Source organism: Myripristis murdjan, chromosome 1, assembly GCF_902150065.1.
Source record: "Myripristis murdjan chromosome 1, fMyrMur1.1, whole genome shotgun sequence".
Classification (NCBI taxonomy): Eukaryota; Metazoa; Chordata; class Actinopteri; order Holocentriformes; family Holocentridae; genus Myripristis; species Myripristis murdjan.
The window spans coordinates 39,473,783-39,495,488 of NC_043980.1; the positions used below are offsets into that span (position 1 = coordinate 39,473,783).

The 21,706-nt window shown below is 39.8% G+C and overlaps 1 protein-coding gene across 1 annotated transcript in view; it reads left to right on the forward strand.

Moving 5' to 3' along the window:
• The window catches only part of vegfc (vascular endothelial growth factor c), an 85,594-nt gene extending 66,156 nt beyond the window's left edge, over nt 1-19,438 (forward strand). Inside the window, exons 5-7 of the mRNA XM_030057983.1 lie at nt 2,966-3,108; nt 14,120-14,444; nt 18,839-19,438. Coding sequence (XP_029913843.1) covers nt 2,966-3,108; nt 14,120-14,444; nt 18,839-18,947 — 577 coding nt within the window. The 3' untranslated portion in view covers nt 18,948-19,438. The remainder of the gene's footprint in view (nt 1-2,965; nt 3,109-14,119; nt 14,445-18,838) is intronic.
• The last annotated feature ends 2,268 nt before the right edge of the window (nt 19,439-21,706 follow it).

Genomic DNA, 21,706 nt, shown 5'->3' on the forward strand with positions numbered 1-21,706 from the left:
AAGGCAAATACCAAGAACATTCTGTCTAAAGATAGCAAATATCAGAGATGCACTTGCCAAGAGAGATATCACTTTGACTCCCTCTCCCTCACTGAAGTTGACCCAAGAGGACTGTCTCTGATGCAGATGTTTATTTGTCTACAAATGTGTTTCCTCCCAGTCTCCTCATCAGCATCCCAATCACTGAACTAAACTAAACTAAACACCTCTTGATCCAATGAACACTGAAACATTATTCAAAATGGTTTGATTTCTGGAATCTGTGTAGCTTTCCTTTCTGTCCTATTTTCCTTCCTGATTTATTTTTCTCTGTTCCACTCTATTTATCGGTGGTTTGACAATTTGTTGCACAAACATTTCTAAGATGGAGAGATGCTCTAGAGGCGTATCTAATCTCTCTGGTTTTGTGTGTATGAGCCTCATATACAGAGAATATTGCATAATATTTTTAAGCCACCACATTAGTGCAGAATACATAACAGTGTATACAGGACAGAGCTAGAGCAGATGCAGTGTAAAGCTTTATTCCTGTATGTAAGTGTTTTTCTTCCAAACAGTGACTCCTCAGGGTACAAACCCAGACATATCTGAGACAGATACTTCCCTCTCCTCCGCAGCTCTCTGACTGAAGCCAACCCAAGAGAACCTCCTTTGATCAAGGTGTTTATTTGTCTACAATCCCTCAGCTTTCTTATCATCAGAGACCTGATCAGAGGCCTGGGCCGCACACTCAGATACACACAGACACACATCTGAGAAATGCCATTTCTTGAACTAATTAAGCACCCAGTTATTATCACAGCAAACCTGTGAGGACTGGGCAGAAAGCCCAGTTTGACCAGTTCTGGTCATATTTAGCCTGCCCTGTGAATATTTTTAAGATCAGGATAGATGAATGTTCTAGATCAGATTATAAGAAATTTTATTAATCCCTGTGGGGAAGTAAGTGTCAGCACCATAGCATACAGTAAGATACAGCAAAGACTGAGATATTATTTATTACAGGAGTTTATTTTCTGTAACTTGGATGATGGATGATGATCAAGTCAATCCTGAGTGTCGCACTTCACTAAAACACTGACAGCAGTGTCAGGGTTTTATTAACTCTGTGCTAATGAAGCTTGGAGAACAACAGAGAACTTAAAGTTCTCTCCAAAGCAACCTTTTGATCTATTTATCACCGTGAATTGAGTGACACCTTGCCGTCTGTAGAATTTGGGGCTGAGCAGCAACACCAGAGCAGAGCAAACCTCCTCAGTTCCAGCTTGTTTACATGAAACCTGGCATCAACTTGTCTTCATGAACTGGCACAAAACACATAGGTGGTGCAAAGAAGTCTAGTGGAGTTAATGACCTTGCATTGCCCGGTTTTGGAGAGGTGTTGTAAGCCTCAGCAGCAGCCTCTACAGGAGCCACACATACCAGCATTATTGCTAGGACGTGATTTTGACAGAAAAGTAAATGGCTTCAGTTGCTGGCTCAAGTGTTGTTCCATATAGTTCATTCACGGCACTATTGTTACCTGGGAAAAAATTGTGCCAGTATTGGGAAGCATGTATGGATCACCAATAGATTCTTTTCACCATTACCCTTATATTTTACATTTTGTTTACTGTTTAATTGGAAATTTGCTCAAAGGTTCCAAATAAAAAGAGAAAAAAATAAAATAAGATTAAGCACCTTTTACTCGTCATGGATATAGTTCAAAATGTAATAAGGAATAGGCCTCTCCATGTGGTCATTTTATAAACTATTCATTCAGGTAATTGTGTATTGTAAACAGAAAATGTGCTCTCTCATGATATACATTGGTCCCTCGTTTATCGCGGGGGTTACGTTCTAAAAATAACACGCAATAGGCGAAATCCGCGAAGTAATCAGCTTTATTTTTTACAATTATGCTAGATGTTTTAAGGCTGTAAAACCCCTCACTACACACTTTGTACACTTTTCTCAGACAGGCATTAACATTTTCTCACTTTTCTCTCTTGTTTAAACTCTCAAAGTTCAAACCTTCATAGAAAAATAAGTCCAGTATTATAGAATGAACGCATTCTGTACTGTACAGGAGACATGGCATGGAGGAGATTGATTGACAATGGTCTACAGTCCCTTAGCCAATCAGGATGCAGAATACAATGCGCTGTTAAAAAAAAAAAAAAAAAAAAAAAAGCATGCAAAGTTGCACTAAAAAAAATCTGCAAAACTGCGAGGCCGCGAAAGGTGAACCGCGTTATAGCGAGGGACCACTGTATATCGTTATTGGGATATGAAATGACTTATATTGGGATAGGTCATATCACATATCAATGTATTTGCTACTTCAGCACCATGGACAGTGTCATGGATTTATCAATACACAGCACAGTCAGGCTGCTGATATGTCCGAGTCATGGTCAGAGTCATAGATTGTAACTTCAAACCTCAGGCAGATGCAGGATCACAGAGTGAGGCAGACGAGACTAACACATTCAACTAAACAAGGCCTCTGGCCCTGCACTCTCTCTGCTACTAGGAGATGGAGAGGGGGGATGGCAGGTTAACAAGGGGGATGGCATCCCCACTCATATCACCTACTGAGTCTATACAAATCTACACCTGAATATGTCATCAAAGTAAAGTAATTCACTATAGTAACAGTAAGTTTGTATTTTGAGTATGCCTATGCAACGCAGAGTTAATTCATGTGAATGAGTGTGTGTGTCAATGTGTGTATGCATGCATATGTTATATTGTTGATGCTTGAGGTAATCTTGTTTGATATTTAAACTAGTTTCTTCTGAATGTTTGTCTTCAGCTGTTTAGGCAGCTGTGTGCATGCATACATACAAATTGTATTTGTATGCATTTCTTTTTGAAATATTGTTGAGTTATATTGTCTCCCTAAATTTAAAAAATGATGAGGCACGTGTGCTGAACCACAAAATAATTTTCCTTCATCTCTCTCTGTCTCTCTCTGTTGAAGGTGTCCAGTAGCAAACAGGTCGTGTCCTCATGGTCAGGCTTGGAATAGCAGACTGTGTCGGTGTGTTACCATGACAACAAGCATGCAACACAACCACCCTCCACCGCCTCCACCTCCTCCCAGACCCTCGGCGCAGTACATTGGTGAGTATGCATAGGTGGATATAAGAGGCACTGATCTACAACAGGTTTTTGTACGTTTTCTTGTGCTATAGAATCAGTTAATTTAACTGGGATATCTGGCATTAATGCCCTTTTCTCAAATTGAGTGGAAATTCAAGAAATGTATATCAAAATACAAAAATCCAGTGACAAAAACATTGCATTTGCAAAAGTTTTCATAAGCTTTCCAAATCTTTTTGGTTTTACTAGACTCCTCCTCACTGCACACTCTTAATTTCTCACTACTCACTACAATCCACAGAGAGCAGGTAGTGTCTGTAAGAATTTTCTACATAGAAACTTTGCAAAAGTAAGACAGAAATACAGTATTATGGATTAATAGCCCAGAGCAACTAATGAGGATATTTAACCACCATGTGGATCATAAGTCACGTAACTTTACAGCCCAACACTCTACAAAGTTCAAACTTAAAATGACAATTTCTGTCACTGTGGTGCTCACCCTGTGGTGGTTATCACTGCCTGAAACAGAGAAAAACAAAATATATGTAATTTATATGAATTTTATATTTCAGATGATGTATGACGAAGAAAGACCATAGCATCAGGCACTTAGCAGGAAAGTTGGAGATTAAAAAAAAAAAAAAAATAGAAACAGGAACCCAGGGATTACCCGTTCATCTGTGATTGTGTAATCTTCAGTGGGTTTTACTGTAACCTTTGTCAAGGGAATTATCTCCAATTTTATGCCCAATTTTCTGCTCTTGTAAAAGCATCTGAATCAAACAGCCTATACACAAACACACACACACACACACACACACACACACACACACACACACACACACAGTTAGTAGAGCCATCTTTCTCAGTGTTACTGTTTGTGACAGGAGAATGTTTGTGTGTTCACTGAGGAGTATTTATGACCACAATGGAAGATGTGTTTGTTGAGAGTCTGTGTGTGTATGTTTGTGTGTGTGTGTGTGTGTGTGTGTGTGTGTGTGTGTGTGTGTGTGTCGCTATGATAACATTCTGTGGACTCAGTGTAAACAAATGAGAGATGGTGGAATGCAGAGACCCTGGAGTAGTGAATTCCACAACTAGACACACACACCCCCACACATACGCACACACACACACACAATATGTATGCTGATGCACAGAGGCAGTTGTCTGTAGAAGCTAGCAGATGAGGCTTGTAAGCTCTGGTTTTATTTTATATTTAAACCAAACTAACTTTAAAGGCACTGCAATGACAATAAATAACTGTAAAATCCAGATATGATGCAGCCCCATGCGCCTCCGGCCTTCACACCTTTAACTTTCATGGCATTTTCTGTTAACTTTTTCCAGTTTCTTGCTGATTGTGGTGCCATTTCTTTCTAGTTTGCTCATTTCCTTTATTACTGTGCCTTTGGAAGAAGTCAAGTTAATTTTTCCAAGGGTTTCAAAGCATAGAAACCATAAACATTTCCGCTGGAGAACTGGATATAGGCTGAATTTATTGTGAATGAAACATGCGCTGTACCATTTCAGAAGCCATTAACAGTCCTGAAAATAAAGAGTGCTCTGTGGAACCTTTTTGAGATTTAATCATATAAACTCTTACCAACTCATGCAGACCAGCTGTTTCACTGCTTCCAGCCCTTTTCTCCCTTCTTCTCTCCTTCCTCACATTAACTAAAAATTCACAGATGAGGAAACTGAGTGAGTGAGTGCAACAAGTGAGGTGAGCTCCCTTTAGCTACTGGTTACACTTAGCCATTAGCCTGCAGGCACAGAGACTGGCCAAATTGGCCAAATGGAGGTGGAAAGTACATACAAAGTCAAACACCAACTTGTTGCCGCTCTTGATGCCATCAAGTAGTCAGATAAAATTGCATTGTCCAACTTTAAGGGTTGTGATGTTTCATTACCTCGTCCAAAAGATATGGATGACGTTTATGTTTCTGCCCTATTCCATGTGTGTTTGTTTGTTTGTTTTACACACTGGTCGCCCAAAGTGGGCGTGGCAGTGAGCATGGCAGCAACATCTCTTAAGGCAGATTTTGGTCGTAAGATATGCCAGCAGGCGTCTTAGAGAAAGCGTCAGATGACACTGAAGCTTTCATACTCAAATGAAGAATTGATTGTCATCTCCATGGTAACCAGCTGGAAGCTTCTCTTGTTTCGGAAAGGTGGCTGCCGGCTATGGAGATTTGTTTGGTTTGAACTGGCAGGGGAGGAGGAGGAGAACAGTGGAGGAAGAGGCCGTGGAGTAAAAGGGTTGCCGGAGTTGATTGTGTGATTTCTTTGGCATTCCTCTTTAATGAGTCCTACGGGTGATTTCCATCATGACAAGTTAACAAAACTTTTTACCACTAATATTTTTATTCTCTTTGACCCAAAAAGAAATCACAGCTGTGCATTGCAACAACTGATCTTTTAGTCCATGTAAGACAATAAATGACAGTATCGGTGACCTTACAAAGACTCAACAGGCACAAGACATTGTCAGGCAACATGTCTTTCAAACATCTTTTTGGTCATCAGACACTTAAGGCCTTGTTCAGACTGCCAGGCTGAATCAATTTTTTGTCAATCCAATGCAATTTTTACAAATCAGATCCAAACTACATTTGGATGTGGTTTGAAATGCGATTCCAGTCGGATTTGTACAGACGCATCTCAGTCTGGATGCTCGTGTTGCTCAAATAGGATTTCAAATTGCCTGTTACTCGCAACATGACACAAAATGATGACATCAAATCTGGCCACCATACCACACCAGGCTGCCATATGTGAGGACACTCTCAATGGTGCAGTGGAACACCAGAAGCTGCTGTGACAGGTTCACCTTCCTGAGCGTCCTCAAGAAGTACAGCCACTTTTGTGCCTTCTTGACTAGCACCATGGTGTTTGTCCTTCATGACAAGTCCTCTGAAATCTGGTATGGAACACAGTCATGAGTGTACTGAGAATATCCAACATATGGAACTAGCATATCTTGACCATTTCATTTGTTTTGTTTAAGCATTCGGCCAATATTAGAGTATTTAAATCTCTTGTAAGTTTGACATTTAGACAGAAACGAGCTGCTACGTGTGGTCTTGAGATATATTTGTGTTTAAATGTTCACACAGTAGCTTCAGGCATGAGGTCACAGTGGAAGAATGTAGCAGGAAGACAGGAGAGAAGGGGAACGAAGGGAGGCGAAGAAAAGTATACAGCAAAAGAAACAGCATGTTTTTGAAGTACATAAGCCATTTTCTCTATAAAACAGCACAGAAGTGCTTGTCAGCTTCGTTTTCAACAGTTTGTGAGTGATAACAGAATTGATGATTTTCCTCAGAAATCAAAAACTGAAATGAGAATAGAAAATTAGATTTTACCTGCCCTTGATCTCTTCTCCATCCAGTGAAAAACATGCATGTGTGAGTATCAGGGACATGGGTTAGGGTTAGGTTAGGGTTAGGGTAAATTCCAAATTAAAATATATAACATAACAATTGAATCAACAGGAAAGAAATTGTCAAAGCAGTTTTGATGACCCTTGAAACCTAATGAACTGCCATATGTGACTCTGCAGAGTCACATATGGCAGTTCACATATGGCTGCCTGATTGAAGTTCAGGGCATGGCCCGCTCAGTCTGAGACAACAGTGAAGAATGATTGCCTTGAAATGCAGGGAGCACCAGAGACCCAGTCTAGATCCTCACTAATAGTTTGATGGTTTAACCTGAGGCTAACAGTTTATGTTACTTGATGATTTTCCCATCAAGTTTCACTGCAGCCAGTAGTATATCTTGTACCCTCTGTTCCTCACCCCAAGATTGGGCCAAATGCCTTTTCTTAGGATGCCAAAATTGTCATCAAAGAGTTTGCTTCAGGAAGGCAATGCAGTTTGTTTATTTCTTCACAATAAAGTGTCTGAACTTCCCCAGTGGAATTACAGAGGTATATTCTTCTTCTTCCCATCTTTCACTCACTCTGACTGCCTGTTGCATGGGAACACAGCAGTCATAAGTGCTTTGGCAGCATAGGCCACATCAGGAATGGAAATCGATCCAACAACACTTCCACTCTGCCAGGCAGCCTCCCTGCCCAGTCAGAAGCAATAATTCAATGATCAAAAGAATTCAGTGCTGACCAAAAAGGTGATGATTCAAATCTCAGAACTTGAATTTAGATCCGTCTTTTCCATTCAAATCAACATACAGGGATGGGCTGAGCAATGTCCATTTGCATGGGTATCGTTGCCATGGTACCGGACTAGCCTCCACATAAACCAACCTTTTGCAAGACACTGACTCTCTAAGGTGAGTTGCTCTTGAATTGTAACGTAAACCAAAGCTGTAGAAAGATGCCTTGAGTTTCAGCACGGGTCTGTTAGCTATTTAAATTGAACACTTTTCTTCTCCATTTACGTTTGGCTAAACTGCATTGATTTGTACCGTTTAAGGAGTTATACTAAGTAGCTAATATGGTTTTTGCTAATGCCAGAAGAGTTTGGACAGTTAGTGCTGTTTAACACAGCAGGACACACAGGTTCAAATGTTCCCAATTCCTTTAGCAATTTCTGCACAGTTTCCCTTGATGTGCTCTTGAGCAAGGTTCTTAACTTCATCTTTGTCTGCTCCAGTGGAGCTTTTCAGTGTCCGTGGAGCATGATGATAGCCCTACCCCCAGTGGAAGGATGCTCTTGAATACAGCTGTAGGCAGTGTTATGTTCCATTTCCTCTGCTATTGGGTTCTTTGCTCTACTTGGATTTGAAATTCCTGTCACCCCAGTTCAACTGGGATTTGTCAGAGTAATTCAACTCTCGATGCTGGCTTGTCCTCAGCAACCAAAAGCACACCGCAATGACAGAATGAGTATTTTATTGTTTTTCCTCAAGAGATTACTCAGTGGTTGTGTTGGGTCGCTGCCAGGTGTGTCACCTTCCTTCCCACCGCATCTACTTCCCCAGGCTGTCGCTGTAAACAAGAAGTGTTCTCAGTTGTATCTGGGTAAATAATGGTTTATTCACACAGAGACATGTACATACCACTGGATCTTCCTGTACGGAGTCAAGAGTAAAGGCCAACTTTTTGAAAATTGGTTAAAATATTCCTATAGAAAAGGTTTTCCACCTCGGGACTGCATCTGAGAGGAAGAAGGGGCCTGACTTACCCGCTGCTGTATGCAGAAAGTCCGTCCTTGCAACATAAAACATAATGGAGCATATGATGATGGCTGTAGAAAAATAAGACCATCTCATTGAAACTGTTTTATTTTTTATTGTTTGTTTTGGGCCTGACTTAAAGGGGTGGTAAACAAACTTGGGAATTTTCTTATTTAATATTCTTCGGGTACCATCTTCATCATCCTCCAAGATTTGAGAGTTCCTAAAAGTCAGTAACTGTAATGAAACAGAGTTTTTGGTGTACATTTTCTACAGTAATCCATTCCAGCAGGCCTGACTGAGTGCTCTCCTAGAGGAATGCTATTTTTACGACTCTGGTAAAACTACCCAACTACAGAGAAAATATCTCACATGTTGACACTTGCACTGCAGTGATATGATAGCTAATGTTTGCTGTAGAACTCTCTTGCTAAAAATCTACATTTTGGAGCCTTATAGTTGCAGATTTGAGTTCATGACTGAAGCCATATTTAGCTGAAGCTCCATATTTAGATGGAAGCCTTTGCTAAGCCTTGCCTCTTTTTGTCTTCTGATATAATTTGCTGCATGTCGTGCTAACAAGCTGTTATTGCTGGTAGAAGGTAGCGCATGCTAACACAGAATAGCAGGTACAGTTGAAAAGTCAATCAAACAGGGATGGAAGGAATAAAAACAATTTGCTCTTCTGATAGATCGCCCTTTTTAATCACCAGCAAAACGGGAGGAAACAACTGCCTATATTTTTATTTCAGGGTTTGGGGATTTCATAATTTGCATGTTATGTTTATTTATTTGTATTTTTTTCCATTTGAGTGCTGTAAAACTTACTTTATTTAAATTAATTAATTAATCATTTTCATTTTTTTTTCTTTTGGCCTGTAGGGACAATTAATGATAAAGTCTCCCTTATTTCACAGTGTAATGTTGACAGGTTTGCAATTGGAAACACACATATGAGCATCACTTGGGATGAAGGGTGCAAGACGTTGCTGTAAAGTAGTCACCACAGCTGCAAAGCTGCAAGTCAGTTCCGGTCAGGTGTCTGCACACCAGTGGTGTAATAAACTGCCTCTTCAGGGAATTAAGGAATCAAAGTCATCCGCATTTCAAATACTAATTGGTAATTGTTATAAAAAGTTTTTTTGTTATAAAAATTGTTTAAAAAGTACATGTGGGGCCACTGGTGTGCAAAATGTTTTATAGTTCAAATGTAATGTTGAAACTGAAACCATTTTGTTCCCCTCTAATGGAGGTTTTGTCAACAGTCTTCAAAAGTCAGTTTTAGTCAATGACCTCTCTTAATGCAGAGGTTAAATATTTTCCTGCAAATATGCCACTTCTTTCAATAGAAACAAAGCCTCCGGGCTTCCCGAAAACAATAAAGATGGATTTTCCAAAACATGGGTCCTATGTGAAAATATGGGATGGAATCATTTCCCACAAATCTTCTGCCTCCAAACTGACCACACTGACCACTCTACCAGTAAATGTGTGTGTGTGTGTGTGTGTGTATGTGTATTTTATGAAGTTGTGCATTTTCCTGAGAACTGCAAGTTGCCAGTGACTGTCATGTCAAAAAGCTTTTTCAAATCAAACACAATAGATTCATAGCTAACCCACAATGCATCAGCACTATGTGATCCTGCATAAACAAAACCTTTGTTATCATACAATGGAACATGGTGGTAAAAACCGTTATGTCAATATAAGCATGCCATTCAAATCCGTGTACGCTCCCTCGTCCATAAGCCACAAACCACATCACACCCACATCATCTGACAGAATATATGTTCTGACTCTTTCTATTTTTAATTGGGGTCTGATGTGGGCCTTTGTGGCTCTAATGGTTAAAACTTCTGAAGAAATTTATCTTACTAAACCAAACACTTACTTGGGATGGCGTAGTTCTGACTGAGTAGGAGTTTTCCAATCTCAAATTGTTCTTCATAATTTGGTAAACTGTTCAACATGAAGTTCTTTCTGATAATCAGCAATTCAAACACCACTCCAAAAAAATCTGCCTCAAAACAAAATTTTCAGTATGTCCACTGAAATGTTCATAGATTTCCATTGCTTTTTCCAATAGTTAAAAAAAAAAAAAAAAAAAAAAAATGACCTCATTGGCTGAACTGATTTGAACCAAAGCCTGAGACTTGGTGGTTTCAAATATATAATTTATTGTGCTGTCCTCTTGAAGTGAATCTAACCTCCATAGGAAACTATAGAATCAAGTGCCATTACCAGTTATGTTATTTCTGACTCTCAGTATGTTTACATGCACACTAATAATTTGAATGTGAATAAGCATATTAAAGTCATAGTTTGATTAAAGTGATTATAGTTTATGTTGCTGTCAGTGACCTGATTTCCCCAAAACCCGAGTCTACATGATTTCTTTGATAATCAATTCTATGTCCAAAAGGAGACATATGACGGTGTATGAGAGCCAGTGCTGAGGGAGGGTGGGTAATATTCTGAGAAAAAAACTCTGAAAATTATTTTTTTCATTTTGTTTTTTCTGATTTTTTTTTCTTTTTGCTGAGAATACTACCCCCTCCTCCAGCTGCATATTTTTTCCTGGCCCTAATATGCAACCACAGGGATCTACTTTCTGGATGTCCGGATCTACTTTCTCATTCAAACAGTTTCAGCATTTAAAACCTATTATGCCGTGTCCTCACTGAATGCGATGCAAGAAAGTGTCAACTGTTCCTCTGTAACACAAATCTCTCTCTCTCTCTCTCACACACACACACACACACACACACACACACACACACACAGTGAGCAAGCCGAAATAAGCAACTACACTTAAGAAACAAGCCCAAAAAACTGCAACCCGCAATGACCATTATAAGTGACTTTAGAGAAAAAATTTGCTCATAATAAATGGACTCGGCAACAATGTACATGGTTTATTTACATGGCAGTTTCAGATTGAACAGAAAGCACATGTCTGTGGAGGTTCTCAATCATCCGGGTCATGGTATTCAAGTAGAGTTGAAATCGAGCTCAACTGGACTTGAGATTCTTGTAGACGTTTCGCTTCTCCTCCAAGAAGCTTCTTCAGAACTCCAAAAGAACTGTGTTAGTATTAGTATTAGACGAGTCTTCCTTATTTACCATGTTTGTGATTTGTTCATATTTTAGTTAGAACCATATTTTTGAGAGCTGTCTTGTGAAGGCAATACATGTGAATGAAAAGGCAAAAATTGATGATCTACGCCTACAGTGGAGCCCCCGGAGAACCCGAGTGCCGCAATATAGACTTATATTGAGCTCAAGAGCATCTACAGGCTAATGTGTCACCATACTTCCTGAATAGTTCACCCATTTTGAAATATTTGGCATTATATGAAAAACCTCCATGGCAGGAGGCTAACAGTTAGCATCTGGAGCATCCAGACAGTATCCTGCACTGTCCAGCAATTTGTGTGGGTACGTCTGTGCTGAATCTGATCAGTTATTTTCCTGGCTGATTTTTTTCCCTACATCATATTTTCATGTCCACTGCCGATTTGGAGTTCGGCTTTGAAAACAGTTGTTGTCATGGAGGCAAATAAAGTTCCACTGCATCCCATCAGATTGACTTAAGCACATGCTGCGCTGCTGGAGAAGGCACAGCTTGCACTTTGTTTGTCAGTGGTGAAGTGTGTGTCTCTGTTACCATTGTTATCTGTGCTTGTTCATCAGCAGATTCACACATACACACACACACACACACACACACACACAAATACACACATACACATACACTCTCACACACACAAACACACTCCTCTCTCTCTCTCTCTCTCTTTCTCTCTCTCTCTCTCTCTCTCATGCCTTATGCTTCTCTCTCTCTGTCTTAGCTACAAAATTATTTCCAAGTATTGAAAGAAAACCATCTGTGTTATCCCGGAGGAAAGAAACAGAACAGCGCAAGTAGTCTGTTTCAGGAATGTCTCAATTTCATAGTTTATCGGTGACGTCAAACAACTGTCACACACACACACACACACACACACACACACACACACACACACACACACACACACACACACACACACACGCGCGCGCGCACGCACACTCAACTTTTATGTGTGGTTGTGTAATATTTTCAGTGATGGCCAACACGTTGGACAGTGTTTTCCAAAGGTTATTACTTTTCGCTTCAGGAATTTTGAAATGTACGGCAGAAAATTGCCACATCTGTACATATAACCATTACAGTGCGTCACTGAAAAAAAATGAAAGTCATATCCTATATTCATAAAACACCTCTGAGATACTCCATAGTATACGTATACTATAAGTTCACATCACTGTATGTCAACCTGACAGTACTCTGTAAATATAAAGGTGGGTAAAATAAGCTTAGGCATTCTAAGCCTCCACTTCAGCTCGACATGTATACATACTGTCCATATACTGGAGATATTAACTGTCATACTTGTATGTGGCCATCACATATGCTGTCTACTATGCATGTGTCCCTGCTTTTTCTTTTATTTCTTCAAAGCGAGCAGTCATGTTTCCTGCCTTTCCTCCAGCTGTTGGTTTCCATTCATTCCACTAAGATATAAAATGAACTTTCAGAGGCTTTAGACTTTCTTCACATCAGTGTTCCATCACTTCCATCACTTTCCCTAAAAGCAGCAGCACTGTTGTATTTTGAGGAGTTGAAATGAGATGGAGTGAAACCTTTGCTTTAAACAGCTAATTATCAATTCCGTGGTTTGTGAATGTTGCTGATTTTGTTAGTTCAACCAAAAATTCATATTTAAAAACCAAGGGATTTTGATAATACATTGTGAAATCTGTATTTCCCCCACATGATTTGCACATGGTTTGTTGCAACGTAAAATGTGGGGAACTTGTAGGCCAAACATTCAGAATCCCTGATATGGTCCCATAACACTGTCTTTACCCACCCATCTTTTTAAGGATACATAAATTGTACTATCAATTAACTGGAAGCAGTAGCAGTAAAATCCTATTATTTTGATGCATTAAATAGACATGGCATTAAACTTAGTCAATTATAATTAAAAGTCTAAAGATAGAGGGAATAATTAATTGTGAATGCTAGATTTTTCTGTTATTGAAATTTTATGTTTTGAATTTCCAGGCTACTTTGATCAGTGGTCCTCCAAAGTTTTGATGTCACAAACAAATGGATCCACATTAATCCCCACAAAATGCTAGGTCAATAACATGTAGTCCCAATATGAGACCAATATTAGCTGTTGTTAAGTACTGAATCAGCAGCAGTCCACCCTGTATTTGGGGAAATAATAGCTGTCAGAATGAGACAATGTTCATGACTTACAATGAAATTCAGTGATCCCTGAACCCTTGCAAGGACATCCTAGGACTCCACACTGCTACAGGTTTTAAGAAAAATACCCCCAATGAATGCATTTTGGAATATTTTGTACCAACACTGCAAAAAGTCAAAATCTTACCAAGATTATTTGTCTTATTTCAAGTAAAAATGTCTTATTTCTAGTCAAAATATCTTATTACACTTAAAATAAGTCATGATCAGCTCAGAAATTACTTACAATTTTCACTTGTTTCAAGTCAAAATCTACTTGAAACAAGTTAAAATTAGCTTGAAACAAGAAACTAATTTTGCCAATGAAACAAGCAAATTTTTACTTGTGACACAAGTGAACAAGTAAAAATTATATATTGTGTGTCTAAAGACAAGTAATTTCTGAGCTTATTCTAAGTGTAGTGAGAGATTTTGACTAGAAATAACACATTTTTACTTGAAATAAGACAAATAATCTTGGTAAGATTTGGACTTTTTGCAGTGAAAAGAAAATGAGTTAAAAGTCAAGTCCTTTACATCACTAACTGTCCCTTTGCCTTTCCCTCACCTTCCCTCCATGTGTGCAGACATATTTGCGACGGACGTGTGCGGCCCAGATAAAGAACTGGATGTGGAAACCTGTCAGTGTGTGTGTCGGCACAGGGATCAAGCTCACAACTGCGGCCCTAACCGACACCTTGATCGCAACACCTGCCAGTGCGTTTGCAACGTCCCACAGCCTTCTACCTGTCCAAACAACTACGTCTTCAACAAGGAGATGTGCCAGTGCACGTGTAACAAGACGTGTCCGAGGCACCAGCCCCTCAATAAGACAAAGTGCTCCTGCGAATGCAACGAGTCGCCCAATAGGTGTTTCCTCAAAGGAAGGAGATTCCACCAAGCTACATGCAGGTAAGAATGGATGGAGGTGCTTATTCAAAACCATTATGCCTCCAGGGAATGAAGACCTAACAGACATCGTGTTTACATGCGCTTAGTAATTGGGTTATTCAGCATATATGGCCAGTTATTTGGTATCTCAAATGCCATGCAAATAAGAAAGACAGTTTCCACAATCAGGGTAAGGGATTAAAGAAATGAGTTTATTGTGCCATGTGAACTTTGGTCACACAGATGTATAGATATATACTCTGCCTGGCCAAAAACAAAGTCATCATCTGGATTTAAGCAAATAGTCAAGAGCCTTCCAGTGGATAATTACTGCAGTGATTAATATGTTTCAGCTGGAAACAACAACTATTTAAATCTAACTGGTGCATTATTATTATTATTATTATTATTATTTATTGCCAACCTCAAATCTGTATACTGTACCTGAAATAATTTGTAATCTAAAAATCACAATAAAGAATCAATTAATGTAAAAAAAAAAAAAAAAAAAAAAAAATCTAACTGGTGCAGTGAGTAGCTTCTCATTTCTTAATCATCCATTGTTGGAGGACATCGTGGAAAAGGTGTTCCTCTGCTGCAGAAGGGTCAAATTATTGGCCTGGATCAAGCAAATAAAACCAATAAGGAGATTACTGAATCTGCTAAAATTGGGTTAAGAAGACTTTACGCCGCACAGCTTTCCGACTCTCCCAACATCAACACAAGATCTTGGCACAAAATGAATGCAGCTCTCCTCACAGAAATAAACGTTGTGACATTGCATAAGCTTATTGAAATGATGCCCTGGTGAATACCAAAATCAAAGCTAAGGGTGGTCTGACAAAATATTACAGTGTGTGACTTTTTATTTTGCCCGGGCAGTATATGTCAATATATCTATGTCTGTGTATCTATCTATCTATCTATCTATCTATCTATCTATCTATCTATCTATCTATCTATCTATCTATCTCTCTATCTATCTATCTATACACACACACACATAACTTGTTGCTGTTTGACTTAACTTCAGATACATTACAAATATGGCACACATTCACATTCAAAAAAGGCCCATCTCCAAAGGCATCCATTGGTTTGTCATATTCTGGGAAAGTAGGGAAAAAAGTCTCTTTAACCAAATAACAACAACAACAACAACAACAATAATAATAATAATAATAATAATTGATAATTAAAAATACATTAGTATGTAAGAAATCCTTCATGAATCTTCACCCTCATCCTCTGAGCCTCCACGGAAACTGTTTGGCACCTCCCATTTTTGGTAAATGCTGGGGGAATTCCAGGAAGTGTTTTTAGGCATTTTGCGCCGCCTGGCAGAACATGTCCCCGTTCACCAGTTGGCCCATCAGCGGGCCAGAGGGCAGAGATGGGTGGAGTTGTTGGTTATTGGTGTTCACAATTCTTAGACCCAGGAACCCGGATGGACGACTAAAGTCTTACACACACACACACACACACACACACACACACACAATGTTGTTGTTTTTTTTAACCCCCAACTTAAAAAAAAAAAAAAAAAAAAAATCTTGTAAATTCATGAAAATGAAATGTGTTGTGAGATTACAAAGCCATCAGGTTACCATGCACTTTAATGGGGGTCTCTTGTCTCTTATGGAGGTTCCTCCTGTGACCCATCCTGCTCCTTCCAGCCACTGCCCCCCTTCAGATGAGGAGCAGTTCTCTGTGGTTTGAGACATTCTTTGCATCTTTTCCTTGAAGTTCATATAGATTCCAGTAGCCTTATTTTTTCCCCTGAATTTGGTTGTGTACACACACACACACACACACACACACGCAGGTTACTAGCTAAGACTGTGTTAAAAGCCATGTTTAGACAGTTTTAGGTTGGTATTGCAATGAACCCGGTCTGTAATACAAGACCTCCGTTTGCTAATGACTTCTCCTAGCTGTCACTTAACCATTTCCTCTCTTTGCGCAGGAAGAAACGCACACACACACACACACACACACACACACACACAGTCTTGACCCTTTGTGACCCCGTTTGAGAGTGATTTATGAGTATAGCATAGCAGTAAGAATTGAGTGTCTGGGGCCTGGCTCTGTGCGTACGTGAGTATGAGTCTGTATTTGAGAGAGCTTGTATGTCTGTGTGTGTGTACATGTGTGTGTGTGTATTCTCATTTGTGTTCCTCAAAGCTACCATGACTAAATATTCTCTCAGCCCTCAGATGACATCCATGTAGTCAAAAAAGTGACGGTAGTTACGCACCGCTCACTGAATCTCTGTTGTCTTGATGAAGTACGCACTTCCTACGTAAGCAGGACCCTCGGTGTCTTCATGTGCTGTTTTGGCTTCCTTGACTTTAGACCTTGTTTTCAATCTATCATACCAGGGTTTCACAAAATAGCCTTGACTCTGGACTGCGGTTTGACTGATATGGGTTTCTGAAGGTGATACAAGCAGCATGGAAACAGCATGGAAAGATGATTTCCGTGTTTACCTCTTGTCCAGGCAAAAGAATCGGTCGTGCTGAAGTGGACCATTAATCACGCGGCAGTTCTTACATGTTACTTTTTGTTGCTATGAAATCTAAACCTTAGTTCTAACCTTTGACCTTTAAAACACACAAAATTAGTTACTGCTGTTTGTCTTTGTATGGCAGCGCTGCTTCTCAGCTATGTGCCATGGAGACTCAGGAGTCTGGCGGCTTTCCGTGTAGCCCGGCTCCTGCAGCAGCTGATTTTCACAGATCTCCACACCTTTGACCAGAGAAGAGCTAATCGCTGAAGTCAGCTGCTGTAGGGCTGGAGAGCTGCACTGCGAACCTGCACACACATGGCTCTTTCTGCACGCGGTTCACAGCCGCTGATTCAGATGGACCAATGGACACTATAACTGTCCATTCACCCTTTGAAACCCAGGAGCCTGTGGGTTAGCTATTGTTTTTTTTTTTTTTTATTTCTCCCTTCTAATAAAATTCACGTTATTTCCTTGTATTTTCTGCCATTTTTCTAATACATTTTTTGGTGTGATAATTTTCTGGTAACATTTTGTCAGTTTTCTAGTACGGTTGTGTCTTTTCTTCATTGTTTTAGTTAATTTAGGTTTAATTTTTGGTTAGGGTAAGGGTTAGATCAGTTAGATCAGTGTTACTAGACTGGTTTTCATAAGCATTTTAGATCTAGGACAATACTACTACTACTACTACTGATGATAATATTAATAATATAAATAATGATAATAATAATAATAATAATAAGAAGAAGAAGAATGATGTTAGTAAAGCAGAATGATGCATATTTGTGTGGGATCTGATCATAATGTTGTGTTGAAATGAGTTAAGAAAATCTTTACACAAACAGCTGCTGTGCTACTGATCAATTCTACAACAGATTGTTAGCTTGGAATTATAGCTAACCCTGACCCTGACATGAGCATCAGGGATTTCACATACCATCTGCCAAAACTGTTTACTCTGTGTGTGTGTGTGTGTGTGTGTGTGTGTGTGTGTGTGTGTGTGTGTGTGTGTGTGTGTGTGTGTGCTTTAAGATAGAAAGAATCTTGTTATTCCCAGTTTGCAAAATGTTAAACTACATCATCAGTCAGAGTGGATCATATCCATCACATCATACATACATTCGTCCACACAGAAAAAAAAAAAAGGTTCTCAAATGGTTCTGTAAAAGAACAAGAAACATCAGCTACAAAGGAATCACTATTGTTGATGGGGGGAGAAAAACCAACTGTGCTCCACCAAGAACTTTCTTTTTTTTTTTTGGGAAGACCTATGAAAGAACTTTTTTGATAGGTCCTGGAGGGACATTTGGAGACACTTTGAAGATCCAATTAGAGAAATGTTCTTTAAAGAATCATGGTCTGAAAGGTTCCGCGAGGAAATCAGGCAAGGTTCTCCTACATCAGCAGCTCTGAAGAAACGTTTTTGATTCCAGCACTTTTAATTTTTCTGTGTGTAGGTGGACTACACTCACTGGCCATTATCCAGGTTATTGCAACAGCAGGCCAGTATACATAAACCTGTCCAATGGTTTAAACATACTCTTAATGCAAAGTTTTTTTTTTTTTTTTTTTTTTTGCAATAAAGTGATGGAAAATACTGTGAAATACTGTATTGGTAGTTTTGCTTGCTTCATTGTGCTGAAACACTGAAACACGCCTCTGCAACTACCCAGTCAGTTTGTAAATGTTCGCACTGTGGACATGCCCCTTTAATAAAAGGTTTTTTAAATGAAGAATGTGGCTTAACACTGCCTTGTATCTTTGACTTTTCCATGTGTTGCCATTGAACAAAAAGGACACCTGAAAAGAAAAGAGCAAAGGAAAGAGAGGCTACTATAACAACTCTTCTTTGTTATTGCAATACAGTCATGTTGAACCTAAAGACTTTCTTTCTGTCCCCCTGTAGTTGCCACCGGCCCCCCTGTGAGGTGAGGAGGCGAAGGTGTGATCCAGGTTTCTCCTTCAGTGAGGAGGTGTGCCGCTGCATCCCCTCCCACTGGAGACGACTGGACTAACCACTACCTAATGAGATGCTAATGAGATGCTAACGAGCTTAACGACTATGATTCATTGTCCATCTCTAGAAGAGCTGCCAGTCATAAGTATCTCCATCAGTCTTTGACTGCTAAAGAAAACTAAAAGAAGATGGATGGAGTTGAGTTGGAAAGAAAAAGACAGTTGGATGAAATGGACCCTGGTAAATGTGGTAAACTTTGGCAATTTGAATGCAGAAAATGGAAACTTTGGCGATTCAGGGAAAAGTCTTAAAGTGGGAAATGCGCTGTCTCAGTTATATGGACGTTTTTATGGGAGATGGACCACAGAGCCCCAAAAACGCAGCAGAATGGAATTAAGGACTGAGAAAAAGAGGTGAAGCTCGAGATTTGTTTTAAATACTGTCGTAATAATTTGTTTTAAAATATTTTTTGTATTAATTATGTCGTATTATTCAGATATTGATTATATAATTTATTAAATGTTTTTTCAACCTCTTTGTTTATTGCAATTTCAACACTGTGATCAATATTTTTGTATCATGTAAAGTATATGTTGTAAAATAAAGTATATGTTGTATATTGTTAACTTACTTTGTTATACACTCTGTTCTGTTGCCTGTTATACTGAGGTTATAAAGTTCTTAACACCCATAATGAATAGTCATTTGTTATAAAAGGTTGATTAGGCAGGTCTCTCCAAACCTGAAAGCCCATTCACATTTACTATAAAGAAAATTTGAAAAACTGTCTCATTTCTGTAGTGATGGGTCCCAGCACATCACATAGGAGCCTTTCATATGTTGTACTGTGTTGCAGACCAGAACAATAAAGGGAGGGGATTCAGTGCCCTGACACCTAGGGCGTTTCTCAATTCGCATTCTTGTCTGTACTTGTGTTCTTGCGGACTTGTGAAATGTCATCTGTCGTGACCCAAGGCCTGTTCCAATTCAAAGTTCGCATCTAACCAAGTTCAGTCCAAATTCCTGGATGTGTTCTCGCTCCGCCCCTTTTAGCGAGGATGCATCAGCTGGTGACTTGTGGGGACTTGGAACAGCCAGGTATCCCAGCATGCATTTCACACCAACCAGCAGCGATGGCAGCAACACTGGAGGAGAGAACTCGTAACGGTAAAATTGATAAATTAGCCTATGAAAATGAGAACGAGGCAGAGTTGTAGTAATCATTATAATATCAATAGTACCTCTCTGAGCTGTAGGCTGTAATTTATTTAAATTTAATTAGCTAAATTAAATGGGATTTATTTATGAAAATGGAGGAGGCAGAATAGTGTTTATATCATTTTTCTTTTTTATTATAAACACTACAGGATATCTGGTTATATGAAATATTGCCAAGACAGTTGAGACGGAGAAGTCATCAACTTGCTGCTGTTCCAATTGCAGAACGACCGTCCATCCTCCAAGTCTGTACTCCCAAGACGACCTCGCCAAGTCCAAACTTCAAAGTTCGCAAGTCCGAACTTGGCAAACTTGGTATTGAGAAACGCCCCTAGTGGTTGCATGTTTGATATCCGTCCTCCACATAAGGTTTTCATTGTACCTATAAACAACAGAACATGGTGTTAGAAGAGACCAGATAACTGTAATGGGTTAGTATGCAAGTAAGCGTGTCATGTTAGTTGCAGTTGTGTTTGGTTGAAAGTTTGCCACAGTTTGCAATGCTAGCCAGCCATGTGTAGTTAATTAACACAACAACCCAGTTTTAAGTCACCCCACCGGAGAAGTTCACATCCAAGGCTGATGATTGGCCAAAGGGGATCAGGAGCTTCGGCAGATATCGTGTTGCTCTGGATTGGACACATGAGAATCCAGTCAACACATTAATCTACACTGTGTGGGAGGATGCAGAGGATAAAGAACCGTGGAAAATACATGATGGTTTCATTGCCTTTTGCCCAGTGCATACTGGGATTGGCCACGCCCCCTATTTTTTAACAGGTGGGATGAGCTAGTGGGAGCACCCCCCTGCTCCCACACCAACAACCAACACACACACCCATGTATACCTCCTAAAGGACATTGATGCAGGAGGCCTTAAAGGCCCCGTGGCCCCGTGGTCTTGGGGTCACATAAATACTGTCCCATGCATTACACCTATGATAAATGGAGAAGTGCACACAGCCCGTTTTTTGAAGCTGTCCCTGTAAAACAAGCGGATTGCACTTCCGTTAATCCTTGATGTCAAGGATGGTGACTCCGTCCACAGCGTCTGCGTCCCCAGGCAACCAGCCACCAAGCTAGTGAACTTAGCCAGTCCGAGTTCGTTCCCCGGCCAACAAGCTGACAAGCTAGCGAACATAGCCAGTACCTCTCCGCTCCCAGGGCAACAAGTTCACAACATATTTACAACATATTTAACAAAAATAACTTACCATTCTAAAACATCCTGTAATGAATGGATTTGACGTAGTTCGGTGTCTCCTGCCGTCTGTGGTTCGGGATCGGAGTCGGGCTCAAACACGTAAGGTCGTATAACATCACACTTAGGGTCCCGGTTTCATGGGTCACGCAGGGTTTTGGTCCAAATTTGCTTGTCTGTTGAGCTCATTTCAGCGCCGACTATTTTATCAACCCGACACAATACAATGCTGGCTTCATCTGTGGTTTGGGATCTGAGTCGGGCTCAAATACGTACAAACGTTACATAAGATGATAACTCACTTTCCACAAGTTTTCAAGTAGTTACTCTATCTTGTTGGCTCTGTTTTTCTCTCGCTCAATATGGCCTCTCAATATGGCCTCACAATATGGCGGCGC